A 14,542-nucleotide genomic window follows, 5' to 3' on the forward strand; every position below is an offset into this window, starting at 1 on the left:
GTCCATACGTGTGTGATATTCCTCAATTCTGTTCCATTAATCGGTATGTTTGTTTTTATTCCAGCACCAAGATTTTTATTATTACTGCTGTGTAGTAGAGCTTGAAGTTGGGGAGTAGATATGCAACCATTTTTGTTCTATTTTCTCAGGAGTGATATTGCTCTGCTGTGTCTTTTTAAATTCTGAATAAATTTCATGATTTTGAGAGTCTATTTCTGTGAAAAACACCATTGGGATTTTGATAGCAGTTGCACTGAATCTGTATATTGCTTTCGGTAATATGGTCACTTTAGTGATATGAATTCTTCCAATCCCTGGCCATGCAACATCTACCTTTCCATCCCTTTGAGATTTCCTCTATTTCTTTCAATGATATATTATAGTTTTCAGTGTACAGGCATTTCCTTATTTGGTTAAGTTCGTTCCAGAGCATTTAATTCTTTTTGATGTGATTGTTTTCCTGATTTGTGTTAGTTCACTATGTGTGTACAAAATACAAAAGATTTTTGTATACCAATTTTGTAGTCTGCGACTTTACTGTACTAGTTTATTATTTCCAATGGCTTTTCACCGGAGTCTTCGGGGTCTTCTGCGTTTACTATCATGTCATCTGCAAATTGCAATGTGGGTGTCTTTCACAGAAAGAAAACCTTAAGTGCTTTTTGAGTCTTCAAAGAAAATAACTAATTTGCACACATCCTTTCAATCCAAACTGCCAATAATTTCCAGTAGGTACTACACAGAAGTCACATTATCTTCTAAATTTCTCTTCTTTTCAGGCAAAGAGAGAGAATGCAATATTAGCAGCACTGAGCCAAGCAGCCAGGAGAAGGTCTCCCCTTTGGAAGGCTGGCGTCCTATTCGCTCTTTCGCCTGAGTCACTGCTCAGCACGGCCACTAGAGGGCAGGCGCGGGCAGGGAGAAGAAATAAAAGCGTCGACTCCCTGCTGGTTTCAGGTGTTCAGTCGAGTTTTGCACAACTCATCCATTTTGTCTTAATAAAATAATTGGCTACTTGGAATAGTAGTAATTACAACCATAGGTACATGTTAATGACAATTTCTAATGAACAGTACCTTCTTAAACTTAATTTAGAGGAGTTTATTTGTAGATTCACCAGGTCTTGAGCTAAGAAATTGCAATCTTGGAACTAGAAGAAAATTAAATATTATTGAACCAACTCTCAGATTTGAGGGGCAAACGGATGTCAAGGAGGCGATGCGATTTTCCAGGGGAGAGAATTCTGAATCCTAGAAAGTTTATGAGGTTTTATCCCTGTTGCTTTTTTTTTTTCCATTTTTCAAAATTTTGTTTTATATAATTCTTACATCATTTTTCATTTTTGCACAATGTATGTATTTTCATTTTGGTTCTGTTCCCCATACAATTGCACCCCCCCCCTTATTTTGACCCTAATCCTCCCTCTCCCCACCCTTCACCCCCACCCCACTAGTGTGTCTCTGGTTTAGTTGCTTGTTGATTTCCATTTTTTCTTTCTTATAGTTATTCTTTTTCCTGGTCCATATTTAGGTTTTCTAGATTCCTGCTATGAGTGAGACCATCCGGTATTTTTCTTTTTCTTTCTGGCTTATTTCGCTGAGCATGATCCCTTCCAGTGCCATCCATGTTGCTGCAAATGGCATGTGTTTATCTTTTTTGAATGCTGAGTAATATCCCATGGTGTATATGGACCACATCTTCTTGATCCAGTCATCTATTTTTGGGCATTTGGGTTGTTTCCATAGCTTAGCTATTGTAAACAGTGCTGCTATAAACATAGGGGCTTTTTTTTGTTTTTCACATTGCAGTGTCTTGCTTGTCTGAACTAGAGGTTAAAAGAACATTTACACAAACAGTGTATTAGATGGTACTAATTTTGTCTTTGTCTAGATTAGTGCTTCTGAATAGCCCATGTTAATAAACTTCTTCTTTCACCTTGAATAAACACAATATAGTCATACCAGTCAAAATTTCACGATGACCTAGGTCCTCCACAATCATTCTCCTTTACTTGGTATTGGTAAGAACAAAAGTAAAGGAACATTATTTCTATTACTAGCATTACCAGCATTACCAGCATTATCAGTATCACTAGTATTGCTAGTATTACTAATATTGCTATTACTAGTATTACTAGTATTGCCAGTATCACCAACATTACTGGTATCACTAGCATTACTATTATTGCTAGTAGCATTATTAGTACCACTAGTAGCATTGCTAGGAGTAGTAGTATTACTAGTACCCCCAGTATTACCAGCATTACTAGTATTACTACGATTACTAGTGATAGTATACTAGTGATAGTGATAGTAGCATCATTAGTCTTGTTTACTTCTTCATTTATTTATTACTACTCACCCATTCAACTAAGAAGCATTTTTCTGAAATATTCATCATTATTAATCATCAGTGAAATGCAACTCAAAATAAGATGTCACCTCACTCCTCTGAGGATGGTCACAGCAAAAAGGGCAGAAACAACAAATGTTTGCAAGGATGTGGAGAAAAAGGAACTTACTTATGCCACTGGTACAGATTTAGACTGGTCTAGCCCCTGTGGAGACAGTCTGGAGGTTTCTCAAAACATTAAAAAGTAGATCTAACATACGACCCAAAAATTACACTCCTGGCTATCTACCTGATGAAGGCAAAAATACTAATTCAAAGGGACATGTGCACTCCTGTGTTCACTGCAGCACTATTCACAAGAGTTAACTTATGGAAACAACCTAAGTGCCCAAGAACAGATGAGTGGATTAAGAAAATGTATATACACAATGGAATACTACTCAGTTATGAAAAAAAAATCTCTTGGCATTTGTAATAACGTGGATGTAATTTGAGTGGATTATGCTAAACAAAATAAGTCAAAAGGAGAAAGACAAATACCAGGTGATTGCACTCACAAGTGGAATATAGAGAAACAAAACAAAGGAACAGACAAAACTAGAGTAAAAACAAACCCTAGAAATCTGACCGCAGAATTGAAGCTGCCAGAGCGGGAGGGTGGGGTTCAGGAGCAAAGTGAGGAGGGTGGACAATGGACTATGCTGGAAGATTATGGGTGTCTTGCTGGTGGGTGTGGTGAGATACACCTAAAGAAGTGGCATCCTGAGGAGGGAGAGGGATCAGAGGGAGGGAGGGAGGAGCACAGGGGACTGTGGTGATGGTTCACGGGTGTACTGGGGAAGGAAATTCTATGGGGACTACACCTGGGGGGGGTAGCAAACATTGTTTAAAAATGAACAGTGATGTGAAATATATATAAATAAAAAAATAAATATAGAAACGGGATCCTGTACCCCTCAATCAAATATAGTGTTGTAAACCAACGTGACCCCAATAAAAATAATTTTTAAAAAATTATTTAGGGCCTCCCAGGTGGCGCAAGGGTTGAGCGCTGGGTTGCGAAGCTGCCCACAGCCTCTGCGGCGCCGGTTCGATCCCCGGCTGCTCCCTGGCCACCAGAGGAGGGTCCCACATGGCGCGCAGACCTCTCCTGCCGCCCGCTGCTCCCCTCAGCAGTGTACTTCGGTCCTTCTGCCTGCTCTGCTCCCCGCTCTGGCTCTGGTGAATTCTCTCACCCTCCCGCGCTTCTGACTGTACCCAGTGCATGTATAAACAAAACAAACAAACAAACAAATAAATAAAATAAAACATGCCTCTATTAAAAAAAAAAATTATTTAAAAATAATATGAAGATAAAAGCATTTTTTGGATTACCTAATATGAATAATGCAATCTAGTAGGCTCTGGTATATGTGAAGATATATAAATATCTGTATATATAAGATATATAAATATCTGTATATATATAAACATCTATATATAAATAGTTGTGCTTCTGGGGAGGTAGGTATTAAATCTGAGTTGAAGCAGCTGCAAAAGTTCAGGATGTTCTAACGCCCATATAGGGACAAACCCATAGCTTCTCCTTCCACCTAATGTCACACAGACTGGGTTCTGATTGGGCAAAAGGAACAAGATATACTTGAACAGTCCCTGGGAATCTCAGTGGGTAGCACAGAGACCATTCAACTCCACCTTGGAGGACTGGGAGAAGTGAGTGACAGGCAGTGCCCTGGGTCACGTGTAGCAGAAGCTCTGCCTCCCCCGGCCCCTGGATGGGCTGGACACATCCACAATGCTCTGCCTAACACCTGCTCCTGGGGGTGACAGTAGGGAAAGTGCAGGGAGACTATTCCCTCTCCAGGCTGCAGTGGGGCAGTTGCAGGGACACTACTTTGATAACATAAGACCCCGAGAGACTGGCTGAGGGTCTTTAAGAGGAGCACAAATGAAAACTGAAATAGCCCCTAGAGCTTTAAGCTTAAGTGGACTGTGTGACAGGTCTTGGAAAGTTGATGGTCGTTTCTGCTTCCAAAAGGAAGTAGACACTGTGAATTCACTGACTCCATCACAGCGGCAATGCTGGCATCAACCATTTTCAGATCTAGTGATAAAAAAAGTCCTTTACAGATGGTAAGGGAAGATCTTTAGGGATCAGTTTAAATTCTCCTATCATGTTGCTATGGACTGACTTTCCGCAGAGGTTCATGCGCTGAATACCTAACCCTCAACATGACAGTCTCTGGAGATGGAACTTTGGGGACTGGTATCCCCTTCTAGTCAGTTCAAGAATTCCCAGCAACTATGTTTGGATGCGGTGAAGACGGGAGGTAAGCAGAGATGTGCAGCCTGGGAGAGACCCCTCACCCCAAAATGAAGCTGCTGCTACCCTAGTCTCAGACTTCTCGATCTCCAGAGCTGTGAGAAAATAGTTTTCTGTTATGTATTTTTGTTATGCTGCTAACTCATACAGATGCAGAGGGGTATCAGTAACTAAGTCATCTGCTGAAACCTGTCCATTACACTCTGCTAAATGGTAATTACAGGGCCTCCCTGGTGGCGCTATCACCACTGCGGCCTGAATGCGATCTCCAGCCAGGGAGCTACTCACATGGCACAGCAGACCTCTCCTGACTCACCATCTGCTCCCCTCAGCAGTGTATTTCAGTAGATCCACCTGGTCTGTTCCCCACTCTGTCTCTGGTGAATCCTCTCACCCCCTGCACCTCTGGCCTACACCCCCATTCTTCTATGCAAAAAAAAAGGTAATTATGGACACAGTTAGGCCTACTCAACTGGATATGAAACCACCTTGTGTGTTGTGCTGAACTATCTATTCCGAATCAGGGAAGGAAAGGTAAAAAAGGACCTGCCTGCAGGTAATCACATGTCTTAGCACTGAGCAGTCACATAGTGGGGGAGTATCGTTTTAATAACACTAAATGTGCTGAAACATACTTGACATCCTTTCCGAAAGTTCTCTGGTGTTATCCAGTCTTCAAGCATTCTCAGAATGGAAGCTCCCTGTGATGGAAAAGAACAACAAGTTGAACTTATAAAGGACACATAAGAAACAGAAATCCGTGATCAGTGTTGAGTCTAGTATTTCATAATTACTTGTGAGATGATTTCCTCAAGGAGATTTTGGTAACTTACATAGTTAGGATTTTGTACTATGATTTTAGTACAAAAACATCACTTGGCATACCACCTGTATCTATGCTTCTAAAGTAACTAAAAGGTAGAGAGAAATTAATAAAATCATTTCAGTGGCTTAACGTTCAGAAAACTATTGCACTTCACCAAATAAACCAGCAGATGGAGCTCTCCTAATGAAAGAAACAAAAATGTTCTTCGCTCACTAAGGGAAGTAGTTTAGGATAAAACTCTGTCTATTCAATAAGTGTATGTCAATACATGGAAAAGTATATTTAATAAGGGGAACTATATAGTTGAGGAATTTTCTGGACAAATAGTTTAATAGAGATAGATTTATAATTCAGGCATCGAAATCCTTTAATCTCAAAAATCAGATGAAAATCTGAGCTTTCTACCTTCTTTTCACAGTTTTCATTACAATAGAAAGATAAAAGGAATCATTGGCAGCTTGAGATAAATTTGAATAAAATCAATCTGAAAAGATGCCATGGGAATGAGAGGAAAAGTCAAAAATAGGATGTCATGACTTCCTAAATATTCCTTAAATATTCACATAATCAAGGCTTTCTTCACACAATCCCTGATGTTAGCTAGTATTCATTTTAGTAAATGCAACAGTTTGTCTTAAATCAAGCTCCATCTCAAGTGTTACCCTGGTGCTAAAATCAGTACAAAGAAAACTACAGAAAATATCTTTCTTGAATTTAGATGTATAATTTCTCAACAAAATGCTAACAAACCAAATCCAACAACTGTGATTTATTACAAGTAAAAAAAAATAAAAAATAAAAAAATAAATCAAGCTCCATCTAGCACCCAGAACAACAAAAGTCTTACTTTGCAGCGGCCTTTAGAGCAAGTGAACATAGTGGGTAGGCCTTGAGGGAGACTGTGGCGGAAATGACCAAGTCTCTGTAGACAGGTCCAGAATATGTTTAGAGATGCAGGTGGGAATGAATGTTGAGTCACTACATATTGGGAGACACTTTTCCATAAAATTTTAGTGAGTAAAATTGCCCAATGTGCCAAAAAGTCACCTTTAAGCCTTAGCAAAATATGGACCAAAGTAACTCCTATGAACTGAGTTGGATTTAAATGCCCATCAGAAGCACTAAAGGAAGCTACCAGGAAAGGTTTCACATACATGGCATATCTCATAGCAGGAGAAGTTCACTGTATTGTGAAAACGAAACTAAATAATTTTATTTGGATGTTGAAGGTGTGAATGATCAGTTGCCAGAATGACAGCAGCTACAAACAAAAGAGGAAAGAGATTTTTTTCAAAAATGTGATTCAAAATCTGATGACAGTGACAGTGACTGAGTAGTGCAGATGAGGGAATATTCAGCACCATGAATAAATGCTACAGCTGCCCACAGCCCATTAGCATTAACTAATCATTCTCACTATTTTCAAGCATGCACGAAAATTCACTAAACAGATGTTCAGAAGAATGTCATATTTCCCCCACCTTGCTATAGGAGATCCCATCAAAAACAGACGTTATTTCAGCGGGAGTTGTCACAGTGACAACTATTGGGTGTGAAGACATCAAAGAATCATCCTCTTGTACAGGTAACACATCGTCGAGTAACATCTGGTCACGCTGAAATGACAGAAGACACCAAATAAGGCCCGGGCCTTAGACTGGTTCATATCAAAATTCAGTTCTATGACATAAATTGAGTCTATAAATGACTCAAGTCATTTAAAGCAAGTATTAGGTGATCAAATTAACCCTATTCTGCACTGATGGCTCTACACTGACTCATCCCTCCACCTTTTTATCACCTCTTTGACTTTGCCCATGTGCAGGTCAAGAAGACACTAGCATCTGTGAATTCTGTTTCTGGGTTTTGGACAAGGTGAAAACTTTTCATCTTGTCCTGGTCCCATATCTGTGCGATGGGAATGACAGCTCCTCACAGCTTTGTTCTGAGAATTGAGGAAGCATGTAGATTTGCCAAAAATTGATGAAAAGCATGAAATCAATAATTTTCTACATGAACTAGTGATTCACAACTAGGGAAATCCCTCACACTCACCCAAGGGACACTTGAAAATATGTGCAGTCCTTTTTGGCTTCACACCTGGGACAGGAGGCTTACTGACATCCAGTAGATACGGGCCAGGGATGCTGTTAAATATCCTATAACACCTCGAAAAACCTCCATAACAAAGAGCTGTTCTGGCCCAAAATGCCAATAGTTCCATTGTTGTAAGAACTTGATGTATATTAGGTTTTCAAAGAAGTAATTAATGCAAATTTACTTTTTCACCTTTTAAAGTAGGTTCTGGAAACTAAGGGCTTCAAGCATTTAACACTGTCTTTTTTGTTCTTTCCAGTAGAGGGCGGTATTCTATTCAGTATACACCTGTGGTTCTCTATTTACACACTTCTACACATACATTCACATAAAGATATTACACCATCTAAATGTAAGCCTTTTTATTTATACAAGAGCCGGGGTACAGTCCAGATGTGCAGAGGACTCACCAGAGACAGAGCGGGGAACAGAACAGACAGACTGACGAAATACACTGCTGAGGGGAGCAGCAGGCGAGACAGGAGAGGTCTGCTCGCTATGTGGGTTGCTCCAAGGCCTGCAGGGATCGAACCGGCACTGCAGAGGCTGTGGACAGTTTCACAGGGCTGCGCTCAACGCCTGCGCCACCAGGGAGGCCTTAAGCCTTTTTTAAAAAGCTTTTCTAGCAGACCTTGCTATGCTGAAAAAAATTTGTTCGAGCCCATAGAAACTTATGTTTCAGGCCCTGAGACACACATGAGGTGATCATAGTAAATACATATACATTTGGGGAGATTTTACGCTTACAAAACAGACACTGTCAATTGCCCAAGGTCACAATCCCTGTCCCACATCTAAGAAATGATGCACCCAGGATTTGAACTTCAGTCTATGAAGGTGATGCTCTTATATCTTTCCCACACTATTTCAGCAATCCGTGGAAGGTAGGTCACGTATAAAATTAGGCTTAGAGGTTTTGAAAGGGTTAGTTCTACCAATGCTTTCTCACACACAGAGTTGGCATTTTCTAGGCTGTTTTTATCCCCTGCCCTGACTCGTGTTCTAGAGTCACTTGTCAAGGATCTCCCACTCTGGGGGTCAGCTGCCCCTTAGCACCAGAGCTTCGGCGTGAAGCGAGATGTAGCTCAGCAGAGTCCCCCAGCGTCCGGCTGGCATCCCAGCTCACCACTGCCTTGGCCCTGACTCAGGACCACTGTCATGGTCTGTGGCTTCAACTGCTTTGCATGAGGAAAACAGAGATCTGGAGTTTATATGGTTAGAGCTCACCATCTGCCAATCTTTCTCGGCGTTGGCTACTCCCAGGAACTCAAAGAAGGAGGCAAAGCCTTCATTTAGCCATAGGTCTTCCCACCACTCCATGGTCACAGTGTTTCCAAACCACTGAAATGACAAGCAATGAAGAAATGTGGCAGGCAGGCAGAGAAAGTTTCAACACATTTATTTGTCCCTGTGAATATCTCTTGATACAGAAGAGGCAGGCGTACTCAGTATTTATTTCCTGCTTCATTTCTCCTGGTTTGCAAACGATTTTAAATCGTCTTGAGTTTATTGCCTTTATTTAAGTACTGCCGTCCTTATTGCTTTTTATCTAGTTTTTAAAGTTACAGGAAAACCCTGTTTACCTTATCTTTACCTACAGGTAAAAAATGTGTCTTGAAAGTTTCATTTATATGTCTGTCCATAGAAGATGAGGAATACTATTCAGCCAGAGGGAAAGAGGAAATGCTTCCGTTGACAGCGAAACAGAGGAGGTTCAAGGGAATTCTGCGTAGTAAAGGTCAGAGTGATGGATACTGGACACTTACATAGTGAATGACTTGGCAAGAAAAGCACTTAGAAAAACTAATGGGCATTAATAAAAGAAGGTTCTGGAGTTAAGAGGGAGAAGGATGGGAGAAAGAGAATATAAAATGGGTTAGGGAAAAAAAGGTTAAGTGAATTAAGACCATTTAGCCAAAATAGATTTTATTTTCATATATTAAAATGCTTGCTTAATTTAGTTTCAAAAATTCATTTGGCCGCACAAAATCCTCTTAGGCATTTTAATATGAGTGACTTGTTACTTAATTTCTCCTAGAATGTCTGCAAAAGACTATCAAGAGTTGATACAGATTAAATCATTAGGTAGAAAATTCAGGGATTTTTTTTTTTTATTTAAAAAGCTTCTTATGGTAAAATGTGGATCAGCAGTAAGAAACAATTTCAAGCAGGATTGTCTGAGTTGGCTATTTTTTCACTGGGTAAATTATAATTAATTACAATTATTCCTCTGGTCCAAAGTCATTGCTTCAAATAAGCTCAGCTACTTGCTGTGAGGTTCTGTACCTGGTGCACTAGCTCATGAGCCACCACGCTGGCCACCCTCTGTTTGTTGGATGAGGCTGATTCCTCAGGGTCATAAAGCAGGTTGGTTTCTCTGTAAGTGATGAGGCCCCAATTCTCCATTGCACCAGTGCCAAAATCTGGAATAGCGATTTTATCTATGGAAAAAGAAAGGTCCAGTGAGAAATACATTCTTTCCATTTGCTCATAACATTTCCTACCAAATTAAGTTCTTTGGGTGAATGTTTTTTTTTTGTTTTTTTTTTTTTTTGATAGAGGCATGCTTTATTTATTTGTTTGCTGGTTTGTTTGTTTGTTTTGTTTATACATGCACTGGGTACAGTCAGAAGCGCGGGAGGGTGAGAGAATTCACCAAAGCCAGAGCGGGGAGCAGAGCAGACAGAAGGACCGAAGTACACTGCTGAGGGGAGCAGCGGGCGGCAGGAGAGGTCTGCGCACCATGTGGGACCCTCCTCTGGTGGCTGGGGAGCAGCCGGGGATAGAACCGGCGCCGCAGAGGCTGAGGGCAGCTTCACAACCCAGCGCTCAACCGCTGCGCCACTGGGGAGGCCCTAAAAATAATTTCTTAGTGTGGAAAACAATAATCTATTTGTACAAACTACAGTCTTAATGCACTCAACATTTCCATAAAACTTTTCCTCTTGGCTCCAGCATCAATGTGTCTTTTATTTTCAGAAGAAGGATACTAACAGCAACACGCTGTGCAAGTACTCTACAATTTTATGTCTTTTGTTCCTCTTGATACTTCATATTTATTAGTTTTTTTGTCCTCCAAGATTTTCTTGTAGGTAACACAGAACATCTATTTGAGGAGATAAACTGAGAAGAATCAAAGAATGGAGTTTTCAAAGGACTTGGAAGGACAGAGCAACCAGAGCAGAGATGCATGTCTCTGACAAAGGATGATAGCAAATACAAAAATTTCCGTTTCCCCAATTCTGTGCCACTTGAGGTAAATCTCATTCCATGCAAATTGAGTAGCTACCATTCACGTTTACATTGAATAAACTGAGTCAAGATTGAATTGACCATATTCTTTCTAAATTCCCTCCAGGTCTAAAATGATGCATTCTATTAGGATTTTCTACTCATTTTTGCTGGAGCTAAAATCTTAGACCTCTTTGGCAGCAAGAATCATTGTTGATTAGTTTCTATGTTAAATCCCCAAACAGAATATATGCAACTTGATTAGTGGACAGAATCCAGCTTCTCTAGTTAACGGGCAATAACAAGAATGTGATTCATTATTATAAATATAATAATTATCATACATATAATGTCTTTTTTACATATAATTTCAATGAGGCATGTAAATGAAAAGAGATCAAACCTTTATCTAATACATAAGATGAGGTCCTTTCTTTTTGGTTACAACAAAGACTCTCAAAGCTTTTTTTTTTTTTTTTTTTTTTTTTTTTTTTTTTTTTTTTTTTTTTTTATTTTATTTCTTTTTTTTTAAAGATTTATTTTATTTTTATTTTTTTTATTTATTTATACAAGTACTGGGTACAGTCAGAAGCACGGGAGGGTGAGAGAATTCACCAGAGCCAGAGCGGGGAGCAGAGCAGGCAGAAGGACCGAAGTACACTGCTGAGGGGAGCAGCGGGCGGCAGGAGAGGTCTGCGCGCCATGTGGGACCCTCCTCCGGTGGCCGGGGAGCAGCCGGGGATCGAACCAGCGCTGCAGAGGCTGCGGGCAGCTTCGCAACCCAGTGCTCAACCGCTGCGCCACCAGGGAGGCCCGACTCTCAAAGCTTTTTTATAAAAGAATGAAGATGGATATTTCCTTTTTTTTTTTTGGAAATGGATTTTTTTAAATAGAGGTCAAGGTCACAGCAGGAGCTCCTTTTTTTTTTAAAGATTTATTTATTTTTATACAATAGCTGGGGTACAGGCCAGAGGCGCGGGAGGGTGAGAGGATTCACCAGAGACAGAGTGGGGAACAGAACAGGCAGACTGACGAAATACACTGCTGAGGGGAGCAGCGGGTGAGACAGGAAAGGTCTGCTGTGCCATGTGGGAATATCCCTGACTGGCCGGGAATCGAACTCGCGCTGCAAAGGCTGTGGACAGCTTCACAGCACTGCGCTCAACCTGCTGCGCCACCAGGGAGGCCCCAGAAGCTCCTTTTTTCATATTATCTTTTTTCTTAAGTTTAATTATTTTGTCAAAAGAATACCAAGTAAAGGGTTGGGAAGTCTCCCCCCAAGGGCTAATATCTCCCATAATGTTATGGGGTGGGATTTGCACCTAATGCTTGAACAAAAGGAACTTTTTGTTACCTCACTTCTCTGGTGAGTATGGATATTATAATTTATTGACTTCAGTGCACTTAATAAAAGCAGATGTCATTTCCAAAATAAGTCTAAAATAGAATCAACTTGGAGATGGTGAAAAGCATATAAAAATTGAAAGGAGGAGGCGTGGGGGAGATATGGGGAGGAAGGGAGAGAGGAAGGAGAAGAGAAAAATAAACTGGTGAAATTTCTACTTTCTTGTTCAAAGCCATGGCCCCTCCCATCTAGAGAGTTTGGCACACCAATGGCTTGGCATGGACAACTCATCAAAGTAAGGGCAGAAACAGAGAAATTGATTGTTGGTTGGCTGGTTTTCTCATTGCCTTCAGACAACTGTATAGGTGCGGCACTCAAAGTCTCAGCTAACAACCACTCAAGCTTATTAGCAAAGCACTTCTGTGATGAATACAAGTGTCATAGCCACAGCATTTTGACTGAGTCGTACTTTAAGAAGAAAACATGCCCTTCATATTAAAAAAATATATGTCTTTGGAAGGAGCATCAGTGTCTGAAGTTAACTGCTGGAAGACTAGGATTAGTCTTGTGTGTCAATGGAGAGGCTGGAAGCACAAGTCACCTCTGAAAGCATCCTATGGCCCTGTAAATTCCCATCTCATTGATGGTAGGGAGGAAATGGAGCCTATCAGAGTGAGAACTGATTTTGCAATCAATGGATCTAGGCTGCTATTTCTAACTCCATCATTGTCAACATCTGTAGATTTATCCATATACTTTAATCTATATTTGAAAATAAAGGACTGACTGCATATTGATCGGGTTATAACAGAGCATAGACTGTATATATGCAGGAATCCAACACATACTGGAGACACATACAATGGGCCTGTAATAAAAAGACTTAGGGAAACACTATAAAGTATGAAAAACTGGAGGAAGTGAGTTAACTTAGGTGAAAACAAAGGCAATATTAAAAATCAGATAATAAAAAATATCCTCACCTAATTTGGGAAGAGCATACTCCATACCAAAGTAATCTTCGAAATAATCAAACACACTTTGGGTTATGTTTGCAGCATATTCAGCTGTGTGCATTTGTTGCTTCTGGACATAGATAGTGAGCTATTAAACAAAACACAAAAAATGAGTGCCCATTACCCTTTATTTGATAAAACAAATAATACCTGACTCACAGATTTTTAATAACTAGAATTAATGCAACACCCAATGGCTGGCATAGTGCCCAATATATTTTTAAAATGTCATGACTTTTTTGTATTTAAAACATATATTGTTTTCTTAATAGCAATCTTATCTGTCATCATCTATTTCAGTATAATTTGTCTTTGAATAAATGAATCATGTGATTTTTCTCATCTAAAGAATCATTGAGTTCATATTTTTCACTTGTGCTGTTCTACCCATTGTTACACAAATTATCCTTTTAATTTTTTTGACTATTCTATTCTCAGAGTATAAAATATAACCATTTAAAATTTTCCTGTATATCAATAACCTACATCAATTCTCTAAGTTTCTAGGATGTTTTTTATGCCCCTATGACATAATTCATAAATCAAACCAGGTGTAAACATTTCTCCCTTAATTCTAAGCATGTATGATCCAGGAGAGCCAGTACAATATTGATGGAGAAGAACAAAGTTGGAGGACTGATACCACCTGACTTTTAGACAGACTGGAATTCAAGACAGAGTTGTGCCAGTAAAAGAATACAAAATAGATCAATTCAACACAATAGGGAGCTCAGAGACAGACTCACGCAATGAGAGTCAACTGATCTTTCACAAAGGAGCAGAGACAACAATGAAGCAAAGATAGCCTTTTTTTTTTTTAAAGAAATGGTGCTTAAAAAAAGGAATGTGGATGCAAATCGTATATCATTCTCAAAAAATTAGCTCAAAATGAATCAAGACCTAAATATAAAATATGAACCTCTTAAAAGATAAGATAGGAGAAAACTTTGTTGTACTGGATGATTTCTTTGTTGCAACACCGAAGACACAATCCACCAAAGAAATGATTGATCATCTGGACTTGATTAAAAACTTCAGCTCTATGCTATGAAAGATAATCTCAAGAGAATGAGAAGACAAGTCACAGACTGGGAGAAAACAGTCTTTTAAAACTGTTCCAGGACTATTATCCAAAGTATATAAAAAAAGCTCTTAAAACTTAGCAATAAGAAAACAACTTAATTAAACAATGGGTCAAGGACTTTACCAGATACCTCACCGAAGAAGTCAAACAAGAGGCAGGTAAGCCCACGAAAAGGTGTTCAACACTGTATGTCATCAAGGACATGCAAATTAAAACATTAGTGAGCTATTACTACATCCATGACACCAGCCAAAATCTGGAGCATTGA

The 14,542-nt window shown here is 39.6% G+C and overlaps 1 protein-coding gene across 1 annotated transcript in view; it reads right to left on the reverse strand.

Moving 5' to 3' along the window:
* Positions 1–14,542, reverse strand: part of ENPEP (glutamyl aminopeptidase) — a 72,758-nt gene that overhangs the window by 27,093 nt on the left and 31,123 nt on the right. The window contains exons 4-8 of the mRNA XM_037509549.2: positions 13,158–13,278; positions 9,885–10,039; positions 8,826–8,939; positions 6,983–7,117; positions 5,311–5,376 (exon numbers count right to left, since the gene is read on the reverse strand). Coding sequence (XP_037365446.1) covers positions 5,311–5,376; positions 6,983–7,117; positions 8,826–8,939; positions 9,885–10,039; positions 13,158–13,278 — 591 coding nt within the window. The remainder of the gene's footprint in view (positions 1–5,310; positions 5,377–6,982; positions 7,118–8,825; positions 8,940–9,884; positions 10,040–13,157; positions 13,279–14,542) is intronic.

This window comes from Talpa occidentalis, unplaced genomic scaffold (assembly GCF_014898055.3).
Source record: "Talpa occidentalis isolate TD23 unplaced genomic scaffold, MPIMG_talOcc4v2.1 talOcc4.13, whole genome shotgun sequence".
Lineage (NCBI taxonomy): Eukaryota > Metazoa > Chordata > Mammalia > Eulipotyphla > Talpidae > Talpa > Talpa occidentalis.